The sequence below is a fragment of the Falco biarmicus genome, chromosome 1 (assembly GCF_023638135.1).
Source record: "Falco biarmicus isolate bFalBia1 chromosome 1, bFalBia1.pri, whole genome shotgun sequence".
Classification (NCBI taxonomy): Eukaryota; Metazoa; Chordata; class Aves; order Falconiformes; family Falconidae; genus Falco; species Falco biarmicus.
The window spans coordinates 95,340,667-95,367,664 of NC_079288.1; the positions used below are offsets into that span (position 1 = coordinate 95,340,667).

The 26,998-nt window shown below is 40.8% G+C and overlaps 1 protein-coding gene across 2 annotated transcripts in view; it reads right to left on the bottom strand.

Moving 5' to 3' along the window:
- Positions 1-13,704: 13,704 nt before the first annotated feature.
- Positions 13,705-26,998, bottom strand: part of SEL1L3 (SEL1L family member 3) — a 36,743-nt gene continuing 23,449 nt past the window's right edge. For both annotated transcript variants that reach the window (XM_056349250.1, XM_056349241.1), the window contains exons 15-24: positions 26,369-26,545; positions 24,639-24,766; positions 23,881-23,964; positions 22,027-22,117; positions 21,829-21,913; positions 19,703-19,812; positions 18,285-18,412; positions 16,494-16,596; positions 16,327-16,399; positions 13,705-14,996 (exon numbers count right to left, since the gene is read on the bottom strand). In XM_056349250.1, coding sequence (XP_056205225.1) covers positions 14,830-14,996; positions 16,327-16,399; positions 16,494-16,596; positions 18,285-18,412; positions 19,703-19,812; positions 21,829-21,913; positions 22,027-22,117; positions 23,881-23,964; positions 24,639-24,766; positions 26,369-26,545 — 1,146 coding nt within the window. In that variant the 3' untranslated portion in view covers positions 13,705-14,829. The remainder of the gene's footprint in view (positions 14,997-16,326; positions 16,400-16,493; positions 16,597-18,284; positions 18,413-19,702; positions 19,813-21,828; positions 21,914-22,026; positions 22,118-23,880; positions 23,965-24,638; positions 24,767-26,368; positions 26,546-26,998) is intronic.

The window sequence follows — 26,998 nt, forward strand, 5'->3', positions numbered from 1 at the left end:
CGGCAGGCAGAGATCACTTCGGATTCATCATCAGCAATTTCAGCACTAGCTTGAAATGCAGGGAAAGGAACGTGTTTTACTTCCTTTGGAGTAAAGCAAAATGCCTGGTGAGCCCTGAGAGGTATCCTAAGCTCGGTGGTCCTTCTCTAGATACCTCATGGTCATGGATGTGATGGATCACCTCCTAGTCAGGTAGGAGATGACCAGCCATGCATTCACAGTCTCAACAAAGTCCTCAATAATGTGGACTCAAAGCATCCACTGAGGTTGCTGAGGAGAGAAAGCAACCCAGTGCTCAGGGGCACCCCAACACAGGGCTTCATCCTGGGCACTGCTTGGGGAGGGATGGAGGAGACCTCTCTGCCTCTGCAGGGTGGCAGCTGGGCCATCTCTCCTCAGGTGTACATGCACAGCAGGGTGCTGATGTGTTGGGTACAAGCAGTGCGTGTTGGTACGTTCAAGACATATATCTGCAGCTGGAAGAATGGCCCATGCGAAAAAGTAATCAGGCACCAGTGACTATAAAGCTAAGATAGGAAAGGAAGTGACTATAAATGACCATAAAGCTGAGATAAAGCTAGGAAAACAACGCTGTGGAAATTAGTAACTGAAAAATAGTTGGACAGATTAATTGCGTGCTTCGTTAAAGGTCATCATAAGGTCCTCTAGAGAATGAGAGGTCTGGTTCCCAGCTGCAACTGTTCTATAGTTGTGACTAGTTGTCCTGTGACAACTAACAGCATGAACAGTCCTCTTCTGTTAGTGAAACTAACTTGTTCCCACACCATACTCAGCTGCTCCTCTTGGATGTGAGTCAAAGAGGTATAAGCCTTGAGAGGCAACTTCTAAAGCTATTAAGATGCCTCAGCCATGTGTAACAGGTGACAGGGATGAGTTACAGCACACTGCAGCTCAGTGTAAAGCTTTGGGGCTTTCCCACACGGTATCAGCTTGTTGCACAGCAGTCCTTGCAGGGGAAGACCTGCCATGCTGTACTGGGAGGAATGTTTGAAGCTACGATTACTCAGCCATTGACACTCTTAATTAATAATCTGTTTCAAGACACACCACAGGGCAGTTTTTGAATAAGAGTAATTAATGAGAGATTTTATTCGGTCAATGAAATCTTACTACAGGGACACTACAGATAACACTGCAGAAGCTGTTCTGGGTCAAAAACCCAACCTGATGAGAGCTGGAAGGATCTCTTGGTCGGAGCATCTATGAAGGCAGAACATAACCCCTGTTGTGTGTGAGGGCATTTGTAGGGCAGTGAAGACTCGGGAGACAGGACAGGACGCAACAGCCAGGTACATTCTCCTGGAGCAGTCCCCATTCACCAGCATGGTGGGGCTGTTGGGTCCTGGGAACAACCTGGTTCCTGGGGGTTCGGCCACCAGGACTCGGGGCTGGCTCAGGCACTGGGCAGCACATAAAGGCAGCTCAGGGGGGCCTCCCCCCCTGTTTTGCTCGGGAGCAGATTGAAGCCAAAGTATCATTTTTGCAAAAAGATCAGTTTTGCAAAATGCTTTGTTCCTCACCAGAAAAGTGAACACTTTGCTCTTTCACATCAAATTTAGCATTTAAAAGGTTTAGCAACCTTGTAGAAGATGGCAAGGGAGACTGGATGGCAGAATTCCTTCAGCATACATGCAGCACCTTCAACAAAGCAGACTATGGTTAATGGGAAGTATCACAGTGCTGAGAATGGATTTCCCACCTGACCAGTAGAAACGGCCATTTCAGCACCATCTGTTGACATGTCCTGGCAGTTCTTCTAGATGCAAACCCCAGAAGAATTTAATATTGCTTCACCTGGGCCAGGTGCCTCGTTCACCTCAGGAACAGGCATTGACATTGGCCTCTGTAGGGGCACAATTTTAGAAGTATGCCTGTGCCTGGATGTGCACATTGTACTGTAGGCATTTCTTAGTCTTAGGTCTGCAAATGATGAGTAGGATAACTGGTGCTACGTAAGATATCACCAGCATGTAATATTTTTTTAAATAACCACATGCATTTCCACACATGCAAGCAAGCAAATGAAGTAGGGAAGAAAAATAATAACACTCAAAATGTTACCGAATACCTATTGGGTTACAAATGAACACTATTTCAGATGTGCTAGGGAATTTTTTCCCCAAAAAGCTTCAAACAGATTTTTAGCTTAGAAATTATGAAAAAAAACTTCCCTAAAGAGATGAAGCATCTCCAATAGCTAAATGAGGGCTCCTGGGGCACAGCTGGTGATGCTTTAAAGTGAAAGGAAGTAATTTAAAACAGCTGAAAAGTGACTGAAGAAAAAAAAAAAAACCACCACCACCTTGCTATGGCAGTCACCTTCTGGTTTAAGGGTATGAGCCAGAAATTGCTATGTATTTCAGTGTCTGAAGATGAGCTCATGGTAAGTAAGGATAGTCTTGAGACACATAGTCTAAGACAAACTGTTTTATAAGGAGTTATTTCGGGTTTTATCATTTGGTACTGGTTAGTAGTTCTGGATTCATTGTACTGTAGCAGAGGGGAATAAGATTTCTTTTCAAAGTGGGTATTTTCTTTAACCAGAGGAGATTTTGGGGGAAGGGATGATATTTTTTTCTTGGGCCCACCAGTGATGTTTTGAAAAGTGTATTCATTAAGGATATTTTTTGTTGCAGGAGTGTTATTTTTTCTTTTTCTTTCCTAGTCATAAGCTTACTCCTGTGAAGGTTTTATGTACAGTTAAAACTTACTTTTCTAGCTGTGTAGTGCACATGGTAGATAAACATTCGTTAAGACTTTATCCTGTCTGTTGGAGAGAAAAGAAAAAAAGTTAAGTAAGGCAATAAGTATCTATGTGTACTTATTGCTCGTTATTGCTATAATGCTTTAGGAGGGATGGCTCAGATTTTGTGCTTTAGGTGCTCCTATATGCAGAGCAGAATGCTTGTCTCTTTGAAGAAAGCTTGTACTTTTGGTTGTGGGGAAAAGTCATAAAATGTGGCTAACCATCACTATACAATACAGACAACTTACCTAAAACAATGTTGGAGGAATTGAGGTGCTGAAAGTGTTAGCTGGGGATGGATGGAGAATCATAGAATCATTTAGGCTGGAAAAGACCTTTAAGACCATTGAGTCCAGCTGTAAATCTAACACTGCCGAGTCCACCACAAAACTGTGTCCCTGAGCACCATGTTTACACGTCTGTTAAATACCTTCTGGGAGGGGATCGAGTGCACCCTCAGTAAGTCTGTAGATGATGCCAGCTTGGGTGGGAATGTTGATCTGCTGGAGGGCAGGAGGGCTCTGCAGAGGGATCGGTGGGCTAAGGCCAGCTGTATGAGACCCAAGGAGGCCACATGCCTGGTCCTGCCCTTGGCCTTGTGTGTTTGCACTTGTTCCATCAGCATCCACCCCTCAACAGTGCTTGCCCCTGTAGGAGAGGGAAACATGGGAGAGAGGGACCTGAATGCAGAAAGCCGTGAGGAGATTCCATGCACAAGCACCCTAATGCAGGCCAGTGTCTGTTCCTTGGTTCCCTGTTGTCTCTGCTCCTGATCACCAGCTTAAAACTGGCCTAGCCTATTCCCAGCAGATCTAGCTCATGCTGTGCCAGAAGAAGGGATCTGAAAAAAATCAGTGTCACCTATGGCTCTGTAAGTCCATAAAAATCAATGGAATTTGAACCAGCCTTGCAGCGTTATGGTGTGATAAAATGCTGAAAAGGATGTGGCTTTCTCATCTGGGAAGTGGTTAAGAGGGAGTTCTGGCTTCTCCAATGGATTGAAATGGGTGTGAGCCTTAACCGAGATTGCAAAGCAGTCTTTAAAACCTAGTTTAGACATGCTCTGCTTGGGTGGAGCTCTGGATGGATTGGGTGCAGGGCTGATAGCTGACAAGAGAGCTCACCAGCAGGCTAGGAAAACTGCTGGATAACCATGATATGAGTAAATGGCCAGAAGTACTTTGTTACAAAGAGAGATTAGGCCAGGTTCTGACCAAACCATCTGAGGCTCAGATAGTCACTTACTGACATTGCTGCAAACAAATTGCACGCCAAGATAAATGTGCAGAAAATATTACTGTAGCAAAGGTCTTGACATGCTGGAGGATCATAATCTGTTATCTATTACCTGAAATTCTTTTCACTAAAAATGTATGCTGGAAGTATACTGGATTGCAGAAACAAACTTAGTTGACAAACGCTACATTATGGTTAACACAAATTTGTGAGGCAGTACCATGTTTAATATAGCAAAACCCCCACCTGTTTTGCTTTGCCTTGAGCAGCAGAATTCCTGTTCTGGAAAGAAAGCAGAAGCACCACAGGTTTTATCATTACACTGCCTAGCTTCAGGCATTTGAACACCTCTGTGCAAAGGAAGGGAAGTTAGGCAGCTGAGAGAGGAGCCACCACTTGGCATGGGAAGCTGTTGGAGAGGTGAACAAGGTGAGGGTTAGTGCGATGTGATGCTGAGACTCTCCAGCCTAGTGACAGGCAGCTCTGGTACAACCTACAACAGGCACAGTCTATACACTGCATGGCAATACTGCGTGCGTGCGGATTGTCACTTCCATGAAGATGTGAGGTGGCAGTGCTGTGCCAGGGACTTGATCTTACTGTGAGCTAGCCTCAGCATCTCCAGCCAAAGGCTGGCTCAGAAGCTCTAAGCAGAAGAGAGATGTGAATTTAGACTGCTGAATTTAGGAGCTGCTGGTGTAACAGGCAGGTGGTGGCTGCTTTTTTTCCTGTTAGTCTTTTGGGAAGAGCATTAGGGACATGTGTCCCAGATCAAGCACCACCAGTAAAAAAACCACCCAAAATGAAAACAAACAAACAAAAAGAGCCACCAATACACCAAAAAAAAAAAAATCCAGCCCCAAACCAAACCAAACCCCAAAAGATGGGGAGTCATCCTGTTGGGACCATGAAGGAGGTGGCTGTTGCACATCTCCTTGGCACCGTCAGCAAGCTGATGGTTCTGCATGTAGCCACCTGTAGAAATCTTAGGCCTGTGGTGGTTTCCACAGGACTAGGTAGCAATTGAGAAAACACTCATGAACACTCAGTACCTAAAATGCTGGCTCTGCGTTAGAATAGCACAGGAGTGTAAAATGACTCCTTGAGAACGCTTATGGACTAGACATGTTATGAAGCCAAGCTACCATTCATGGCTCCTGTGGCACAAGTACAGGTGGTGTTGACAGGACTTTCAAATTTCTTTCTGGTGTACCAACAATCTGTAGGGGGCAGGGCAACCTTCTGCGGAGTGAGGGATGTAGACATGGAAGTCCTTGACTAAGGCTGTTGAGTGCTGCTTCAGCCTGGTTAGGTTCTCCAGTCACAAAGCTGTTTTTAATAACAAAAAAGCTGCCTTTTTGTACAAAGGCAGTAGTATAACCACACAGCCCTACCAGTGTATAAGGTATACATCTTTTATTTTTTTTATGTATATATTAAAAACAGGCAGCAGTAGAGTAGCAGGTTCTTGGACATGTTAGGCACTGGGGCACCTTCACGAGGTTTTTTGGCATTTACAGCAGTCAGAAGCTGTAATCAAAGACAGTCAGAAAGGTGTACCACAAATATCTCTGAGTTTTGAGTTCCTTATTGCTATTTCTATGAGTCTTTAAGAGTGCTATAGCAAATTAGGTAAAGATAAGGACAAATATTGCAAATGGATTTGGGGGCTTATAATTGCAGATGTCAACAAACATTAGGTGTCTAAATTCCAGCTTGTAAGGCAGGAAAAGGCTTGGACTGAGACTGTAACTGTTCTGAATTTGTAAAAGTCGACTACCCGAATGTTACCTTTGTGTGGAAGAAACTGTTAGAAAGATTAATTTTTAATGACATCGGACATTCAGCTCCCAAATTTGCCCTTTAGCTCCTAAATACACACACTTGCAAGGCCTGTGGGCTTTTATCCCATGATCTTTGAGCAGAAAAATTATTTCTGTAAAGGCTCATATTTACGGTCAGGCCTAGCAGAGTAATTCACTTCTCTGTCATAAAGCACAAGGACAGTTATATTTCTTTCTACGGTGAGGGGAACTGCTCTGGAACACTGTTTTATTTGTGTAGTGGTATAAAGTCCAGTTTTTTTGTAACAATAACCCATTTCTATCAGAAACGATCCTGCCGAATGTGTACAATATTTCATCTGGAAGTCAAATGTTCAAGCGACCAATCTCTTTAATTACTTATGTCCTGAGGACATGCTCTTGCATTTGCTTCTAGCAAGCAGAAGCCTTGAAGGAGAACACTGCAAGAGTGACTCAGCATTCTTAATATGATGGAGATAAAATGTATTTATCTTGCGATATGGATTATGCACCTCATGAATTTACCTCCACCTGTGCTAATAAATGCACATTGGCATAGACTAGCCTCGAGTAGTTGAGATATATGCTGGGGCTGGTCGAACAGAAATTATGGCGAGGCCAAGAGCATGGAAAGTTTACAGGGTGCAAGCCCCGGATCAGAGCCAGCCATGTCCTGGCCGATTCCGGGTGTTTGAACTCTGTGCTCCCTGTGGCCTTCCCACTCAACATCAGCAATCTAGCAGGGCTTACAAACTCAAGCAGGGTTCAAGTGCTACTGCTGTCTGGACCTTGGCCTGGTACTACTGGCTGGAAAGGGACGGTTATCTCTGCGCTGAAGGGCAAGCAGAGGTTACCTTGCTGACAGCGCCTGGGATAGCCCGTGCAAGGAACTGCTCTGGTGAAGCATCCCTGAACCACTCTGCCTTGACTTGTGCTGCACGCAGGCTTCCAGCAGAATATTCTGAGCCCTTCGTGCTGTGGTAAACAGACACTGTTTTTATCAGAGAACTGCAGCAAAGACCCAGAGAAGCTATCTGTTTTTTTCTGGATAGAGGAGTGATGGAGACTGTAAAAGGCTTTGGACTTCAGTGATTGTGGAGTTTGGGGGTTTCTGTGTGTGTCATTTTCTCTTCATTTTCCCTTGCTTCATTTTTTCCACAGCCAAACAAAAATGGCTTTCTCTTTCAGCTAGCCTTGATTTAGAGTACCAGATTCTGGCCTGATGGTTTTGTGTGCTGTGCTGGTTTTGGCTGGGCTAGAGTTAGTTTTCTTCCCAGTGGCCGGTTCGGGGCCATGTTCTGGATCTGTGCTGGAGCCAGCGCTGGTGGCTCAGGGAGGTGCCGGTGGCTGCTGAGCAGCGCTGACCCAGAGCCGAGGCCGTGTCTGCCCCTCACCCCCCAGCAGCGAGCAGGCTGGGGGGCACCAGCAGCTGGGAGGGGGCACGGCCGGGACAGCTGACCCCGGCTGGCCAAAGGGACATTCCGTACCGTATGGCGCCATGCTCAGCGGGTAGAGCTGGGGAAGGAGGAGGAAGGGGGCACGTTGGCCGTGATGGCGTTTGCCTTCCCCAGTCACGGTTACCCGTGCTGGAGCCCTGCTCTCCTGGGGGTGGCTGTGCCTGCCCGCCGGTGCGGAGGGGGAACGAATCCCCTGGTTTGCTTTGGTTGTGTGCGTGGCTTTTGCTTTACCTGTTAAACTCTGTCTCAACCCACAAGTTCTTTCACTTTTATGCTTCCAACCCTCTCCCCCATCCCACCAGGGCAGTGAGCGAGCAGCTGTGTGGGGCTCCGCTGCCAGCTGGGTTCAGCTGTGACATGTGAAGGGAGATGAAGGATGAGACAAATATCTAAGAGTTTTTAGATGAATCATTCTTCACTTAAATAGCATTGGCATTGTGTATCTTCAGAAGTTTCATTTTATAAGCTGAACTTCTCTTTGTCCTAGGTCTGTAGTTGTTAACACTAGCACAATCTTTTAAAAGTTTCAGAAAAAATCCTTTTGTTGGGTTCAGTGAAAGAATTGATTGTATCTTTACGCATTTGCAGAAGGGGCCTTTATTAAACCCAGCCTCTCATCTTCAGCCCTTCAAATAGTTCTGGAATTATACGAGGCAGGTACACAAAGCAGTGGGTAGATACCTAAATTTCTGCTTTCATCTGCAAGCGGTGGTGGGGTAGGTGGGTGCCTGGGCAATTCACCTTGTTATGGTTTTTATAGGCAGACTTATGACCATAAAAATTATTCCAGCTGAAAGAGGGATTTTGGTTTATGCACCTACCCTTAACAAGCATTTAATGCACCACAGGAGAATCGGGATATTTCCAGGGTAATGGTATTTGGGCACAAGGTACAAAGAGGCATGAGGTGGGCGTTTGGAGGGTAGCCTCATCATTTTTCTTTTCCTCTTGCTAACTGAATTAGCACATGGGGTAATAAAGCTTCCTTGAAAAGGTGCATAGGTATTTTATTACTCAAAATGCTGAACAGGGTGTTTCCTATCCTTGATATCAGCATCAGTGTAACTGACTCTGTCACATGCTGTTTCTCTGCACAAACCGGTGTGGGGCTGAATGCTATCCAAGCGCCAAGGATCTCCTGTGTGTTCTTACTGGATATGCAAGATAGGAAAGTGAAGCTTTTTATCTCCTTTTACCATTGGAAAGGCACGGAGGGTATGGTTGCAGAGCACAGCAATGTGGTTCCACGTGGGATAGAAGAGTTTGCACTAGAAGAGCCCAAGAAATAGGCTGGGCAGCAACGCTGCTGCCGGGCTGCCTCTGGACCCCGGCCCCAGGAGCCTCTGAGGTTGTATCAGCACTTGCCACAGTTATCTCTGCATGACTGTCACTTCTGCTGTGGATTTTAGCCTCTCTAAGGACACCTCACATGCTTTTAAACAGCGTATATGACCACTTTTAATTCTGTTAGTCCAAGTTTGGTACCTGAAGAATGTGGCCAGAATTACTCTAGGCTATGGAATATTTGATTTCGTGTCTGTACTTTATGGCAGCTTTTCAGGTCAGTAAATTACCTCCTAAATATTGGCCTATGGTGCTTCTGAAGGCTGCTGGTGATTTTAACATATAACTTATTGCTTGGGATCAGGGACAGCTGAGCAGTGAAGATTTAAAAATATCTAGAGGAAAGATTTCTGACCCTCTACAGCTTCTCATGTTTGTTTAATGTAGAAAACACCAGGCTATTTTTGTTAGTGTAGACACATCTGGGTTTCCCCTATTGGTGTTGTAACCGACTGAATTGAAACGGTTAGCTTGTCTTCCAGGACCGGCATGCTGTGGTTGACTCAAAAATGAAATCAGAAGAGCTATCCACGTATAGCTGGAGCTGGCTTGGAAGAGCAATGAAGCCCTGATGAGCAGACGTGAGCCTCTCAACCTTGTCAGCTGGGTAGGACAGTAGAGGGAGTTGGTAGGGGACAAGGAGTCAAGACAAGCGTTACTGCAACTAGCCAACTCTACAGAGCAGAAGGGGCTTTGGTCTTCCTGGAACAAGGTAAGGCATGAGTAGTGGTTTTGATTTATCATTCCCGTCAGTCGGTACTGGTGTGTTTTAGAAAGGCTGTCCTGTGCTCTACAAGCAACAGCTGAACATGCTGCTTTCAAGAAAGTAAGCCTTCAAAGCAAGCTCTGAACACATTTGGACTGCTGGGAGGCATCTCCTCCCATCATCCCATCATCAACAGGCTGGTGAAATCAGAGGGGCTAATCTTAGAGTAGTTGTTTAGGGGTGGAATGGAGTCTCACAGCCCACCAGTCTCTGTTCCTCTGCACAATTAATCTAAACAAGGTGTGAAGGATGCACTTGGGCACTGCCTAATGATCATCTTGGCTCTTTGGTGGTGTGCTTCCTGGCCTAACTTGAGCCCGTTTGAGTAAAAACCTCCTAGACAATGACCGGGCACCATTTGGGGTTTTTATGGACCAGGACTGGTCCAGATAAGTGGTACACGAGGCAACCGGATTTCCAGGAAGAGTTTAACTACTCACAGCCAGATAGCAGAGTCTGGTCTTCATTAGTTTATTAATACAAATCTAACCAGGGAGATTTGCTTCTAATTTGCACAATTAAAGATATGTGCTGTGTAAAGCCATGACTCAGGCTATGCCATAATGAACGGATCGAAAATGCTGTGCGGGTATCTCAGCTCCTACTTTGGCAGACTGTCATAAAACGGTGCTAGGCCCTGCTAATGGACTTGTGCTTTTTCCTGTTCAACTGGCAGAACTGATAAGAGCAAATAGCAATGCTGGGTATTAGGAGCTATCTAGAAGGCTGATGAATGATTAAGGAGAGGTCAACGTGGACAAATGAAGGAGAACAACAAGAATCAGAAAACGTGAACCAGGGAGGGAAGCAAGGTCAAGGAATACGTTAACAGAAAGGAAAGATCACTGAACACGGAGTTATAAACAAACCTGTTGCAGCCAGTTTTCTTCTAAGGGGTTATTAAGATGCCCAAAGGTGGATGGGTATCTATCTGATAGCACTTACCAAACAACCCAAGTTCCTTAAGTCAATGGGCACATAGCACTGGTGTCATTTAAGTTTGGAACCTCGGTGCTTCAGAATATCTAATCTACCACAAGTGGCTGAGGTTTTTGTTTGTTTTGGAGGTTCTGTTTGTTTGTTTGTTTTGCAAACACATCTAATGCTTACTGCAATGTAAGCACATACTGCAATTATGCAAGTGATTTTTTCCTCTCCATTTTGATTACTCATTACTCCCCATCTTTTCTGGTTTCAGTTAGCTGACACGGCTGCTTTTAACACAGATACCTTGTATCTAGGCATAGACTCACTGTTACTTTTTTTACTACAAATAGTAATGTGGCCTTCTGGCATCGGAATTAGGTCTTCTCATAAACATCCAAGCTGTGATGCATTTCCAGCACATCTATATCCCAGTAGCTGCTTTTTCTTCATTTACAATGTTCTGATGATTATTTAGGAATTGCTCCTGTCACCTAGACCCTAGAAGACAGCATAGGAAATTGCTCTGTGCTCAGGCTCCTGTCACTCTTTAGCTTCATTACTTTTTGTTCTTAAAAAATTCTGGCTTTTTCTTTCACTTCTGTTCTCTTTCTACATCCCACTCTTTTAATACATTTCATGTATTTATGGGAGGAAGGAAAGGGTGTGTGGGTGGAATTCCTCAGCTAAAGCTATTCAACCTGTTTCATACCTTTGTGCTGCATTTCATCTTGGATAAGGGTCAACAATCAGTTAAATGTCACAGTCCATTACTCAGTGGGGACAGCTTACACAGACAACAATCTGCTATAAAACAGATCTCTTCACAGATAATCCATGTTTCCCACATGCTTTTAAAGACCATCTATGCTTTCCCAGTAGCTTAAATGGGAATACAAAAGTCCCAACAGAGGTTATACTTACAATACATAGCCACTATGCCAGGGCTAATTTCCATGTATCGGCCCCTTAATCACTGAGTAAAATTTCTATTGCACAGTATTGCTTTTCAACATGTATTAATATATAACTAAGCATGTGCTCATACCTGTGTATTGGGATGTAATGTTCATCACTGTATGGACTGGAAAGCAGCACCATGCTGTGGTCAGTCACCTACACAAGGATGCCCACATTCAGGTTTGTCCTACTCCTACCTTGCTATGCAATTCAAAGCTGAACAAACTTTTCAGCATAGCTGCAAATTTTGCATAACCAGTTTGAATTGCATACTACATAACCTTAAAGTTATTAACCACTCAGAACTACTCAACAATGTCTTCTTCTTTTTTTAAGCTTACCTTGACCTATCTCCCTTTCCCAATCTGTAGTTGGAATCCCATTCTCACTTTTTTCATAGCACTTCGATAGCTGGTATGTAGTAACTTCTCTCGCTTGTCACTTGCTGTAACACACATCCATTTACTTGGTGTAAACTGCACTAATTTTAGATAACTGGGCACCTATTTTGTAAATAACGATTCTGAAATTCTTGGTTGTCTCTAATTTATTTGCTACAGATGATTCCGGGCTGAACCAAGGGAGAAAGAAAAATGGCCATCACTTACACCACCTTAACCCCTACCTCTGTTGTTCAGATGTCTGGGCTTCTATGGAATGTGTATAAACAAGCTGCATTTTAGCTCTATACTTGTGATTTCTTATTTCTTCACTCCCATTCTGACCACTCAGCATGGGCTGCAGAAGCTATAAACTTCAGTTATCTTGTTTCAATTGATGAAAAATAATCCTTGATACAGCAACTTTTTTTCCTTTTCCTCCTCCCCCTCTTCTGGGTGCAGTAGAACTATAAGATGCTTTGCTTAACTAACCATCCTCTCTTTCTCTCCAGGAATTGTTTGATTCTTTAGGTTGTCAAATAATAGCCCCTAGATCTTATGAGAAGTGAAGGATAATAATGTAACCATTATTATTTCAGCCGTAAGTATTGCTAGTTTATTGTGAAATGTTGCTTATCTTAATATTCTCCAAGTATATTTCCGTAGAACTTCTGACGTAATAGATAACAAACAAAGACCTAACCATTAACTGCTGTCGTCAAGAAATATATTGCAGCTTCAGCAATTGTCTTCTGAAACACAGATGTAAAATCATGTTTCTGGCAAACCTCCTCAAACTACTTAATTACTAAAGTTGAGAACATGGGTTTACTTTGGAGAGGAAAATGCAGTCAGCCTGACCGCTAACACTCAAGTCTGACCTATATGTACACAACCTAAGCCACTGCTGTTCTGAGAACTCCATGATTTCAACACATGGGTTGCAATCATGCCACCATGGACAAACTCCCACGGGATCAATATTTCACTAGAGGCTTCAGTTTTGCTATATATGACATATGTAGTAAAACACATCTTGCACATGTAGCTTACTACAGGCAAGACTTGCCACATGTATGTCCAAATAGTTTTTTGTGACCGTCAGTTATGTGCCGTTTGGTATCAGACATCATGCAATGTTATGACAGTTGTTTACTTGTCTTCAAAGGTTGCACTTGAATTTCTGCAATCTATTTTCTACCATCTAAACCTGCCCCAGTTTTAATACAACTGCATACTGTTTTCTTTTATTACATGATAAAAGTAAAGTTGAGAGAATTCTTGAAATATCCATGCATTTGTGTTAAGGAATCCGATACAACCAAATTTAGCTGCACAAGTTTTTGCAGCTCAAAACAGACTAAAAAAATGATGGTGATACATTTACAATGGATACCAAAAGCACAGCACATAACCTCTGCAAATCAACACAGTTTAGTATGTAAAAGCAAAGCAGCTTTGTAACACTTAAATACTTAGCTTTACATAAAAAGAACAAAATATATATCTACAACTGTACTAAACATAAAAAATACTCTTTGCACTGTTCTTATTCAAATAAATGAAAAACTCAGATGTGTGGCACACAATTCACTTTGTGATGATACAGCTGGAGGGCAAGGAGGGGGGGAAGCTTCAACATCTGCTTCCTCCCCGCCTCCCCTTGTTTACTCAATGGAACTACTTACTCTAAGCATCAATTCTCTGAACACTTTTGAATGTTTGGTTTTTGGCAAGCAAAACACACTCTGGTGATATGTGCACATATACATTTATATATATATATATGCATATTAATCTCTCTGAAAGTTTGAAGGTTTTCTCCCTTTTAATTCATTCATTTCTTACTGAAAACTTGTATGTCTTGTTTGAAAAACAAACCAAAAACTCTCCCAGGTCTGCTCTGTGAGAATGCTGTATTCCTCAAAGCAAGCAAGGGATTGATTGTCCCATTTGAAGCCAAGAAAACAGACACCTAAATAATGATCTTAAGAATCTGCAACAGCAAGATACTGTATCATCTGACTGATGCTTTAAAAAAACAAATAATCCTCCACATATAGGCTGAATTTGAATTAGAAAAATATCTTTATTTACAAGAGTAAATAATGTAGTGCAAGGAGAGTGGATTTAACCCTCAATAATGCATAGATTGATGCAATTTATAGTCTGTGATCTACACTATTTTGCAGAGGTGCACGCACGCCTGCTTTAAAGGTCAGACCTTTCCTACAGCCACTTACCAGACAGCTTTAAATCAGACAGAAGGCATTTGCACTCCATACTTATTATCCACATATCCCACGTAACATTTATCAAATAAACTATCACTTAGATGGTTTTAAGAGTTACTGTAGAACATGAAATAAATCCTTGCCAATGTTAGCTATGGAAGAATCAAAAATTAAATAGTTCATTCACTTTGTGTCATCTGTTCACACTTAAATATTCTTTTATTTATCCATTAGGGAAGCTACTTTCTTTAACCAGTGGCTCTTGGCAGGGCAGGAAACATTTTGTTGTGTCCACCAGGGAACTGCTGACATTTGTGAAACTTTGACCAAGGGGTAGCCAGCAGAGCTGCTAGGTTATGATCATATTGCAAATCTTCCCGGTGTTTTACTTTCAAAATGAAACAGTTTTCACATCAGAGACTCAGGATGGAATACAAAATGCCAAAAAACCAATTGTCATTGCTGCATGTATCAAAGTCCGGGCTGGTGTGCCACGGAGCTTAGAAAGTGTTGGTGGCTGGGATTTAACTTTACATGATTTCCATGCTTCCAATTTGGAAAATTCTGGTAACTTCACCAGCAAAAGAAACTCAAATGCAGTAAAGGCAATTTAGTAAGGTATTAGATATGTAAACCTACTTCTTCATCAAAACCGGTGGGAAGGGTGCTCCTTCTTCAATTAGGCAAAGACTTTGCATGTTTTCTTCCAGTCCTTCAATTAAATACAGTATGATCATGTGTCGGATATAGTGAGATAACCTGTTTGGAGTGTTAAATAAACTACAGGGATGTTTTTTAATCTGAAGCGGAGAAATCAGATCAGTGAATTTGCCTACAATTTTAGCTGTTGGACTGAATTATTAATGCCACTGATGGGGTTGGTTGCCAGTTCTTGGATCTGTAGTTATTCATATCCCATCTTCCCAATGGGACGTCAACCGTAAGAAAACTACACTTCAGCTTGTAACAAGAGGATTCTGAGGGTTTGATTCCTGCTGTGCTAAATCATTTGAAAAAGTAGATCCATCTTGCTGTACCAGTCTAGTAGCATCTTCATTACTATTCCCTGAGGAAGAAAGTTCATCTGATGATGGTTCTGATCTTGTACCAGAAGAATTACGGGCTTTGGAAAAACATCAAAAGAAATTATTAGAAAAGACCCCACTGCATCCAAGAAGTCTATTTATAAATATTTCAATAGTATGTGGATATAAAATAACATATAAAGATAATACTCAAAAGGTTAGAAAATACTGAAAGAAGAATATCTGTAACTTTAAGTATAAACTTTGTACATATGAAGTATGATTCCCAAGTTGCATAAGTCATAGCTAGTAAGAAAATAAAGAAGGTTTTCAGAATTATTTCCATAGTCAGCATATTACTCACAGCTGCATGTCTTAAATGCTATTAAGGAATTTTAAAATTCAAATAATTTTGTATATTTAATGGTGGTTTGTGGGTTTTTTTAAATACTATCCCCTATAGAGGTAGGCTGTCAATGTGGAAAGTAATTTTTTTCTGTATTTTGTTATGGAAATATGTCAGAAAACAGTATTTTCTGACATAGGCTTAAACTGCCTACTGAGGTTAAAACACAATGTAAGAAAATGTATTTGGTGGAAGAAACTATTTTTGTAACTGGTAACATTAATTTCACAACTTTCCGACCAAGATCCTGTTTCGTGATTTGAAATGAAACACTTGCTTGAAGCTGGCAACGCTTTTAAAATGATGACTTATAATTTTTGCATGTGATGGTAGGGCTTTTTCTCCTTTCCTGAGCAATGTAGTTTTGTCTCTGATGTCTCTTTTAATATAGTAAAAAAAATAATGGGAATTTTAACAGACTGAAGTCTGGCATTTGGTTTTCTGTCTCTTCATATTCTCTGTCCCATCAGAAACGACAACATATACAGCAAGGCTTTCCAGTTTAGGACAGGAGGAGTCTGCAAGTGCTGATTGAATGTATTTACTGATTCTTTTACTGGTCTGAAGAGGCTGAACTGCCTTCTCCTAAGTTACTCCAGTGTACCAGCTCTCTGAACCTCGCTTTTTCTCCCACCTCGTATCTGAATGGATCCAGTTGTATGAAACAGGGAACAGTCTCATTGCATACTGCAGCGACAACACATGAAATCCAAGTCATATAATTACTCTAACAACACTGCATGTTGAGAGAAAGGAAATAATCTCTTGTTTCCAGTCATAATCTCCTGCAGTTAATGTTTTTATTAAGAATCTCCTTTACCAAGGGAAATTCTCCAGAAACCAACAGGCTTAAACCTATGCTTTGCTTCATCCACTCCTTTTCAATGATCAGAAAATTACCTGCATGTCAAAGAAGTTGCTGCACCACAACCAAATCTAGAATTCCTGCTTTTATTTTTCAAGTTTTTACTGAAACAAAGAGATCATTCTTTTTCTTTAGTTTTACTATGACAAATACTTACCAGATAAAGACTGAAAATACTGCACTGCAAATGCAACCAGAATCGATAAAAGAAAGGTTCCCATGAAGTAGATCTGTGACAGTAAGTTTGAAAACAGAATTAGAGCCATGCAAAGCCAAGGTAGTGCTCCAAATGAGCTCTGCATGTACCAAAGCAGAAATACATACCACAGTAGATTGTAAAATATTGTTCCAGAAAACTCTCATGTAAAAATAAAGCAATGCTAATGAGCATGGACTAATGGATTCCTGGTTACTATTATTCCAGCACCTACAACAAGAAGATTAAAACTAATTAGTCTTACTCTACAATTTTGTGGCATCTGTCATCTGGGAACCTCAAGTGGGTTTGCAGCAAACCTCAGTAACCCAGGAAAACAAGCTGATAGTATCATCCCTATCTCACAGATGGTGAAGTAAAAATTCAAAGAAATACCAGATGAACCTCATTAAGCACACAATACCTTACCCTAGGAGCAGGTTTTTTATTTTATTAGTCAACAACAGGTCTAAGCATCCAGGCTACCCTTGCCAAGCAGTCACAGTGCAAGGTCATACCCAAGATACTTTGCTCTAACTAATGTGAGTCAACAGCAGTAGGACTTGATTTAAGATTAGATGTACAAAATTTACTTATCTACACAGGATGCTGGTGCCTTAACCCGCTTTAGGGACAATGGAGTACTAGACAGCGCAGTCAGAGCTTGAAGAGTGCTTTTGCTGACTAGCTATGAGCCGAGTAGCTTTCTCAGTTCCATCAGTTAGGACTTCGCCTACTGGGGCAGTTTAGACAGCTAAATCACAGGCATCTATTTCAAGCTACAATGGATTCTTTTCTACCAAGCTGAGGAGGGAGGGTTGAGTGTGGGTGGGGTGTGTACATATATATATAACTTTTATATTAAAAATTATATTGAAAAATAGGTGTGATCTATACAAAATTATATATAATTCATGTATTATATACATATTTTTTAAAAAGTATGTGCCCTTCTGGACAAAAGTGTATGATGACAGGAAAACCCTGCAGTGCTGTCGACTCAGGAGTTACTCTAGTTGCAAAGCAGATGGATTCAGCCCAAGTGAAGGCAGAATACAGGCTCAAGCTTACAGTCCCAGATGGACCAGCTGGTCCAGCAGCCCTATTTATCTGTCTAGTAATTTCAGGTGGAGTGGAAGTAATTTGGGGTACAAGTTCAGGCTGATGGCAGTGAAGAACCATTTCAGCAGACCGTTGGTGAATCAACAAATGAGGTTTTAATGTTGATACCAACTCCGCTTTTTTTGGGTCACACAACACTCAGTAGCAAAACAGAAGATAAACTACTCATTCTTGGTTCACAGCTTCATGAATTAACTGCTAGCTCCTCCTACTTTAAACATCTGAAAGGCAATTCCACAAATTCACCAAATACTGTGTAAGCTTAAGCAACCTAAGTTCTGTACTGGAACCAGAAGTCTCCAGGTGGTTTGTGCATGAGCAGTGCTGGCACAGGCAACAACCTGTAACCTTCTCACATACCTAATATTCTGTGCCACGTCTGTGCCAGACCGGAATGTCTTTGCAGAATAAACAGGCAGGACTGTTATTATGCCAGTTACATACTTTTAAGTTCCAATTAAATTATGCTCAATTTATCATTAAAAGATTGTTTTGGACTGTATACAAATTGTCAGTGCCTAATTTAGGAACTTAAATACATCGAATTGGAAAAGACCTCCTGGATCATTAAATCTAGTCCCTGCTATTTCAGATAACCACATATAATGAGGTCTCTTTTAACAGGCATAAACTGAAATACATTTAGGTAATTTATGTATTTCACACATGCTGACCTTAATGTGCCTTAAGTCATACAGGTGAACAAAGTTAATAATTACAGGAGTTGCTGTTCTCTGGAGTAAATGTTACTCACACATAAAGACAGAAGATGCTGATTAAGGGGAAATAAGACTCACCTGTAATAAAGTTCCTGAAGAAGTGACGTATTACTAGAATGCAATGCCTGATCAATTTCCAAGTGATCCAGAATGTAGGAAGGTATAGAGTTACCCTCTTCAATGACAAGGGCCAAATTAAAGAAACCCTAACAATAAAAAAGCATACATGCTTTTTAAACATTAAATTTTCATATGTATATTTAAGGTCTACTGTAAGCATAAAGTATCTAAATAATTATAACTTCCTTGTATAAATTAATTAAGTATAATGTGATCTTTACTGAATAATTATGAAAGCCTTTCCTCCTGACCATATACCCAGGTAAATACCGAAAATGCAAGAGAACTGACATTCATTTGTTATACCATGCTGTTTTCTTAGAAACCATCTGGAAAAAGATCTGAGCTTTCTCATTTTTAGTTGCTCTTTAAATGCAGCCCCAATATTAAACTTAATCTTTTATCTAATAGGGAAATAACTCTAAGCAGAAATGGATTCCTGTTCTGTTACTGTTTAATTCACCTCCACCTAGCTCTCTAGATCAATACCAATTTGAACAGTGAAATTGAGAGCAGAAATTTCCCCCAGACAATTTAAGACTTTAATCTTACAGCTTTGCCTTCTTGGACAAGACTTAGGCATCCCTGTCTCTTCAGAACCATGAAGATGCACACACATGAGATGTATTACAGGATTCCCCATCAAGTCTGGCTTTCATACTTTGAAGTAACTGCTCATGCATCTCTTCTTTCCTTTGCTAGTTCAGCAGTAACGTTTTATCCTAATATCCTTAAAACAGAACCCAACTATGTCACCTCTAAAAAATTCACATACAAGATACTGTCTGGGGACATTGTCATAAGGACAGAATACTGCACCCTGGAAACTTCAGGAGGGTCTGAGGGCAACAAATTCAGTGTTGAAACTGCATGTCTTTGGTAATGTGATATGGTGTATCTTTTAATTATAAAGAATTTTAAGATGAACCTTTTGTTGGTGGAGCGAACAAAATTCACCCTGGGATTCACTCAAGATACCAAGAGAAACAGGTCATTCTTCTTGTTTATATCCTAACGTAGCAAAGGATAGGAATGGAATAAAACTCAACAGTCTATTAATTCTTCCTCTTGCCACAGCAAAAATACCAAGGTCACAACAGAATCAATTGTGCCAAGGTAAGGCAGCACTGCATTAGGCCATTCACCTTTAGCTTTCAAAACATATTAATTCTAGGACTGTCCATCTGTGCTAGGTCTACCTTCTGTTATCATAAAACAGCAACTACTGACTCACAAGCTATTTTGAAATAATTATAACTTATTCTAGCAGGTTTCTTCAGTGCAGATATAGTCAAGCAGAATAATCGGTCTCAGATAAATCCTCAGACTGTTCTAAACTCTGACGTTTTATGAACACATTACAGCTGCAGACCCACCTGTGAATCTCCCTCTAATGCCGCTTGTGCATACATCCGCATTGAGAGCTCAAGGTCCTTAGACTGGTTCTGGTAACCATAGTAGTAGAAATCACCCATCTTCAAATAAGCTGTAGAAGAAACCAGTAGCACATAATTTTTTAAAAAAAGTCTCTCTCTGGTTGTCTCTGTGGCTACTTTACAACAGCCTGCCCACTGAAAATACTTACCTTGAATGAAATTTCTCATGGTTTCTCTTTAACGAATCTAGTGAACCAGATTGCTACTTTTACAAAATTGAGATGTAGAAACTTTATACTGCTTCCTTCTTCACCTGCTGAATCTGCCCTTGGGCAACCTGTAGCCTTATTATTCAGGCTAGCCCTACTAACTTGAAGAGACTTAAACACATGCTGTCTAAGTTTGTTCTGTACCTGTCACTGTGGTGGCTGAATCCATCCCCAAAGTTACAGAACTTTGCTGACAATAATTTCCTTAATTTCAAATCCATCCCAACCTAGGACGATGGTAGGTATAAAATTTTCCTGGTCTAGAAGGAAACAATGCCCAGCAAATATTTTACAAACATCTTTCTGTGATATTGCACAGTAATGAAATGCTGTGGACACTGACCCAGACAGGAGCAAGCATGATTCCTAATCTGTGTTGAAGAACTTAAAAATTCCCATGACTGTCTATGCTTATTTAACCTAAGCTTTCCCCAAATGGTTTGAAACACTCCTACACCTTGCCCTGTGTGTCTACGGCAGCTACCTAGAAAACCCACCTGTTTTTACAGGGGACTATAGCAAAGCACTTCCAGCAAGCAAGTCATTCGCTGACCCAACAGCAAAGGCGGAAAGACTAAGTGGATAGGCTGGCACAGATGCTGAGGGAAAGGCAATGAATGCTTTAGCAAACCATGAAGAGGAGAGCTCCCCTCAACCACACCAACTGCATCACTCCAGCCCTGGCCCAGAGAGCACTCCTGAACAGGCAGCGGCCTTGAGGTCACCCTGCAGAGATAACATAGCCCTGCAATACTCTGCTGCCAGGGTTAGACTCTCCATCCCAGGCCCTACACTGGGGATTTGATGCTCCACTACTGCAGAGAGGGGTTATGTTACTCATGTGAGGAAGAGGTAAAGTAATAAAATTCTTCCCCTCTTGAACCTAGCAAGTCTTTTCTCCTTTACTTGAATGAAATCACAGTCTCACTCCATGAGTCTGATCTTCAGAAGTTTTTCTAATGTAAGATTGTCCTTTTCTAACGTAAGATTGCGGATCTGCCGAAGGGTGAATAAAACTGCACCTTGCTAAGGCATCTACAAACTCCTCGTGAAAGCTAACAGGGTTTGTCAGCTCCTGTGGCTTCAGGCTCTATCAATGTGGCATTCAGTTTCTGCCTTGTTATGTTCACTCCACTTTTCCATGTGCTTCTTACAAAGCACCTAAACCTTTTTGTGAGACAATCAGATCAATGTTTTCAAATATTGAGTAACTCTTTCAAAGGCAACAAGATTACTTAGTCACTAAAATCACAGGTGTAGTAAAATCTAAGGCCAGAGGAATGTAACTTATTATATGTAAATAAGTCTTTTTTTTTTTTTCCTTAACAGAGAATCCTTTAGTTCCCCAAGGTAAGCTGTGCCAATGTTGATAAACTCTGTACCCCCTACAGAAAAACTCATAATAAATTAGATAAGGAATCCTTTAGCCTTCATTAGTTTCTCATGACTCAATTATGATATAGAAGCATATTTGCTTTTGGATTTTCTTTTTGATAAACTAAACAGCATGAGCTCCTAAAGTCTACTGCTATTTTTTTTTTCTTAAACCTTGAGCCAATTGCTTAGGCTTCTAAATATCTAGCTATCTAGCCCCTTCTCAGGGCTTAGCTTGGTCTTTTTTTATTATTTTATTCAAATTTTATCCATTTTATGCCATAAAAAGGAAATTCTCAGAAAAGCTGTGCTGAAACACAAGACTTAAAATGCCTTTCTGTCTACCAAAAAGGAAATGTCTGATAAGCAGGGATTACTCTTCCCTTAACTTGCTCACTCACATAGAAGTTATAAAAAATGTAGTTTTTAAAATAAAATAAAAACCCGTAAAATTAAAATTCAGAGAGAATTCCTTATACATACCAAATGATGGTGCGTTGACTTGAGATACAGAGAAATTGTAGTATCTCCAAACACAGTCAGTTGCTAGGTATTTCCTTGCTAGGTCCTGGAAAGAAAAGAATTGATCCATCCATTCATAACACAGATAAGAGACTAGAATCACGTTATTATTAGCAAGTGTTCCTTTTGGGATCATGAGCTGTGAATACATTTACTTACTGGTCTTTCTTCACAAATGTGTGCTAGATTTGACTGTGACACTTCAATCCCAGTTTCAGCTGCTAATACATAATGCAGCAGAGCTTCATGCCTGTCGTTAAGATAAAATAAATCAGTGACTAACCTGACAAAAATAGCATGCGTTTTAGTTAATAGTTAAAAAAATCCCACTAAATGAATTGATAAAATCACCTAAGAGCAAAATTTTGGTAGAACGTTTAAAAGCAAGAGGCTGGCAAACCCATGCAACAGCTACATCTACTGGCAATGTAACAACCTCTTAGTTGGCTCATTGTGTAACAACCTGCCACAGATCTCAAGAATCTGCAGTTTTCTGTCTTGCACTGAAGCTAGATTAGGTCCAGCATACATTTATTCTAAGTGCAAGACTGATGATACAGTTGATTTGATATTAAGCCCAATTATCTATTTAAATGTTTCAGACAAAACATTCTTAAGAGACCCTTACCTCCTACACTATAAGCTTCACCCTTTTATTTCAATGACTTGTTTGTCCTGTCTTTTTAGACTATGAAATTTTTGTAACAGGAATTTTCTCTCGTTATATTTGAATGTGTGAATAGAATAACATTCTCAGTCCCCCTATGGAATCTAGGCATCTCACTGACTGTAAAATCAAGTAATAAAAGCTAGTTTTGCATTTGCGGTATAGCAATTCAGTATTACAGTACAGTAGTACAGCGCCGCTCATGACTGTAGAGGACAGCATCTCTTTCATGTTCTCTGTCACCCACCTACTCGGTATTATGAAGATTAAGCAATCAAAATTAAGAGAAGTCTTTAAAAGCACGTGTTTGGTTTTAAAATGACAAGATAAAAAAAACCTCAACAGTTGGTGTAATTTTTTCCTACTAAAGCTTCCTATTGAAGGGTCACGCTTCCAGTGATTTTCTCCACAACACAATTTAAAACCATGGCAGAGACCAAACCCCAGACCTCCTGGGATCTTAATGCTATACCTGGCATGTGCACAGGACTTTCATGTGACTGTATGCAGAGTGAGCTGGGCAGAGTCACAGGCTTGTACATCAGAACATGCTACAAAAACATTAACTGAGACTTTTTCAGTGTTGAAAAATGAGGTCACATCTCAAGAGAAATGTCTGTGATGGACCTAATAAAAAGAAACTTCTAGGAATCAATTACTCAGAACAGTAGGCTGGCAGTTCCTTATAGATCTCTTAAGCCTGAAGCAGTAATTAAGCACTAGCATAGGGAGGCTGCAGGACTAAAGTAGCCTGTTTTAATCACATGTGACAGCCTGATACCTGCATGTACAGTATCCGATGCTCATGCCTACAGGTCACTGCAAAAATGGAGCACTAACCTGGAGGCTATTTTGAAACTTCTTGGTTGGCTTATTGGATATTGTAACCTCCTATTACACTTTATAGAAAAGATAGTACTAATTATATACAAAAGAAGAACAAATCTAATCCAGCAGCCTGAGTTTTCATGACACGGAATTATACAGAAGAGGGAAAGCAGAATATGGTTTTTGGAACAGAGGGTATATTAAAAATGAAAGGCATTCCTCTGGCTAATCCAGTACACATTACATGCTACAGTACTGTGGGATGAAAACCACAGACAGCCAGTACAACAATATTTCACTACAAACTCCCTCTTTTTCACTTGATTCTGTCATAACTGTTGAATTAGGCTTTGGGTCAACTCCTCCCTCCCTTGATGTCAATAGGTGTTTTGCTACTGATTTCAGTGGTGTTGCTATTTGTGTTTTTTTGAGGTGATGGCCCAATGTTAATTATTTTATCACGCTATAAAGTTAAGTGAAAACAGAAAATGAATTTGAAGAGAACAGAACAAACAAACCATGAAAGCTCCAGATAAGCATTGAGAGCTTTTCTGATGACATGCCCTAAGTAGCCGTTCTTCTCTGCAATGTGTTTTGCCCAGCTGTAGAAAAGAACAAAAAACAAGAAATGAACAGCTGTGCTCCAGTAACATTATCCCAACTCACACTGACTCAAAGGACACAAAAGCATATGGGATCACTTTCTGACTTCTTTCATGAGACAAACTATGGAGTTTCACAGTAATTGCTACATCAGTCTTTTAACTGTCGACTGAATGAGAACATTTTGCCCGTTCATCTCTGAGCATACTAGAGACATCCCATGTTTTTTATCAGCAAAAGTAGTTCCTTGTTTTTCTTTTTTTTTTTTTTTTTTTTTTAAGAAAACAAACCTAAGTTAATAAGTGCTATAACTAATTATCTGCCTTTTTCCTGATACAAAGTATCAGTCCTACCACATCAGGAGACTAGTATTTCTTGAAAATCGAATAAGCATGGCTTTGTTAGATACGTCTCAGAGTTGTTCCATATAATCTCTCTGAGTTGTTCCAGAAAAAAAAAGTACTAAAAGTACTCAACATCTCTCAAAGTCTACTGGTCATTTAAATAATATACATATTCATGTGGATTAAACTTTACTGCAGAACAACCTTTTGTCAAGGAGGTAAGCACCATTAAGTACAAGATACTTAGGCTACGGACTCAAAAAACACCATTAATCAAGATAATCCCACCAGAAATATATTCTCCTTTAACCAAGGGTTTCATTCCTTACATTACAGCTTTTTCCGGATCTCTAGGGAAGTCTTCCATATTTCCTGTGATGTAGTACAGAGAGCATCGTAAAGTCCCTTCTATGTGTCCTCCTTGAGCAGCTTTATAGAAATAGCGTGCAGCAACTGTCTGTGAAGAAACAAGACACAATTCGCAAGGCTGCATTATTAACGTTTACTGAGTTTTGTTTCCTGGGATTAATTTCAGCAAATGAATTAAAAGAGGCAATTGGCTAATGAGGGCAAGCCAGTTTAAGTACTTTAATGTACTTAGGTGAAATTAATACCTTTCTTCTAACTTTTTAATAGTTTAGACTGGGAAAAGGTTTTTAAACACATAAATTCCGGTAATATATGGAATGTCAAAGAGGAAAGTGTCTAAATGTGTAACTAACACATGGTAATATACAAGTCTTGTGTATACTGACAAAAGTAAAATTAGTTGTTCACTAGTAGAGAGATTAACAAGGGGTCTTGGGAAACAGGACTTCTGCTCTGGCGATGCTTAAGTGAGGGCTGGGGCGGAGCAGCAATGCTCAGTATGCCCAGCAGTGTGCAACCATGGTACTCAAGCCCCTGAAACTGGTTTATAGAAGATAACACAGGCTGAGTAGCCCGGGCCAGAGTTGCAGAAGCAGGAGGGCTCTGTGGCTCTCCATGTCTTACCCTCAGAAATAGTAATCTGAAATATAAACCAAAGCAGCATACAGCCCGAAATAATTCATTTCAGGAAATCTTTAACCATCAATATACATTTTCTGTGGGTAAGCATGGACTTCAGAGCATCCATCACAGCCATAACATACGCCTCCTTGCCCATAGCTTTGGTAAATAAAGAAGCCTGAGCACTTTTAGGTGTACTCTTATAATCAGTCCACCCTGAAAGGTATTTTGGTCCCTCAGGAAGGAAAATGCATTTGCCGAATGCACATGTTGGTGAGTGCTGCTGCTGTTGGCAGCAGATATGCTCACTGTCTGGAGTATATCCGGATCTCAGAACCCACAAGCCATGCTGGAAACATCTTTTAGCTCCAATCACAAGGTCTTCTTGCATCTATTACAGCTTGCCTCACTATGTGCTGTTGGCTGTAAACTCTCTAGTTATTTAAAAGAAATATAACTTGAGTAGACCCTTCCTATTAGGGGAAAATTAATTCTGCACATGTCACTGAGAAAAGTTAATAAATGTACTGTCACAGAAAGACAAACCAAAATATTGCGGTCTACCAGGAGTGTATTAAATAGTTACATTTGCAAGTAGTTACATTGGCTTGAAGGTCTCTCACTGTAGTTGTGACAGTCTCAGAAGCTATGTGAATGTAGTTCACAAGCTCAAGGACAAGGTTCTGCTGCTTTCATCTATTGTGGAAAGCATCCTTTACCTACTTTCCATTCTAAAACTGAGAGATACCAAAAGGATCACACGATGTGAGAGCATACATTATCCTGCCTGCTGTCTCTGGAAGGAGGAAAGCAGAGGCAGTCCCTGGAGCTAAACCTGCACCTGCTTTGTTTCTAAATTAAAGGAACACAAACACACACATAAGTATGACTGAGATATTTGAGTAACATCTCTCTCTAAGCAATCTGACTGAATTCCCCAGTAACACCCTTCTTTGTGATAGAAGTATCAAAATCCAACTCAGAGTGAACACAGCGGTCTCGAAAATGAAGCAAAAACTTCTAAACTGGGCCCTAATGTAAGAAATAGTACTATTAAATATTTACTCACTTGATTTCTACCAGGTACTCCAGGGTAAATCCCATCTAAATAAAGGACACCAAGGTTGTACGATGCATCTGGATTCCCCAATTCTTCAGCAATTAACCAGTGTTCAGCTGCTTTTCTGTAGTCTCTTTTAAAATTGTGGTAGTACCATCCCAATCCATTCACTGCCTGGGGCAAGCCCTTAGGGAAGGAGAAGAGCAGTCTCACGTCACACATTTGATTCTGCTTTGGGTCACTTTGCAATTCCAACCTGCTGCTTGACTTTGGGTGCTCTCGTAACCTTGTCTATATATTCTAGATGTCTGGCAGACAGATCCAGCCGAAATTACACTGATCTGGGACTAAGGGACGTAAAGATTTGCTGGCTTTTTTTCACACTATTCTCCCTCCTGACCTCGTAGCGAGAACCAGGAATAAGACTCCAGTGCTGTCTTACTCTATAGTCTTAGCCATGTCTGCATTCAGATTTGTACTTGTTGACAACAAAAAACTGCAACTGTTTTTCTTGTTTCCTCTGCAAAGCCAAAACAGGACACCTATTCTTGAATAGGTGTCAGAACCTGGTTGACAGCGCTAGCAATCAAAAACCCCACTTCTTTTAAATCAGAACTTTTCCCTAAGCATAAACAGGAA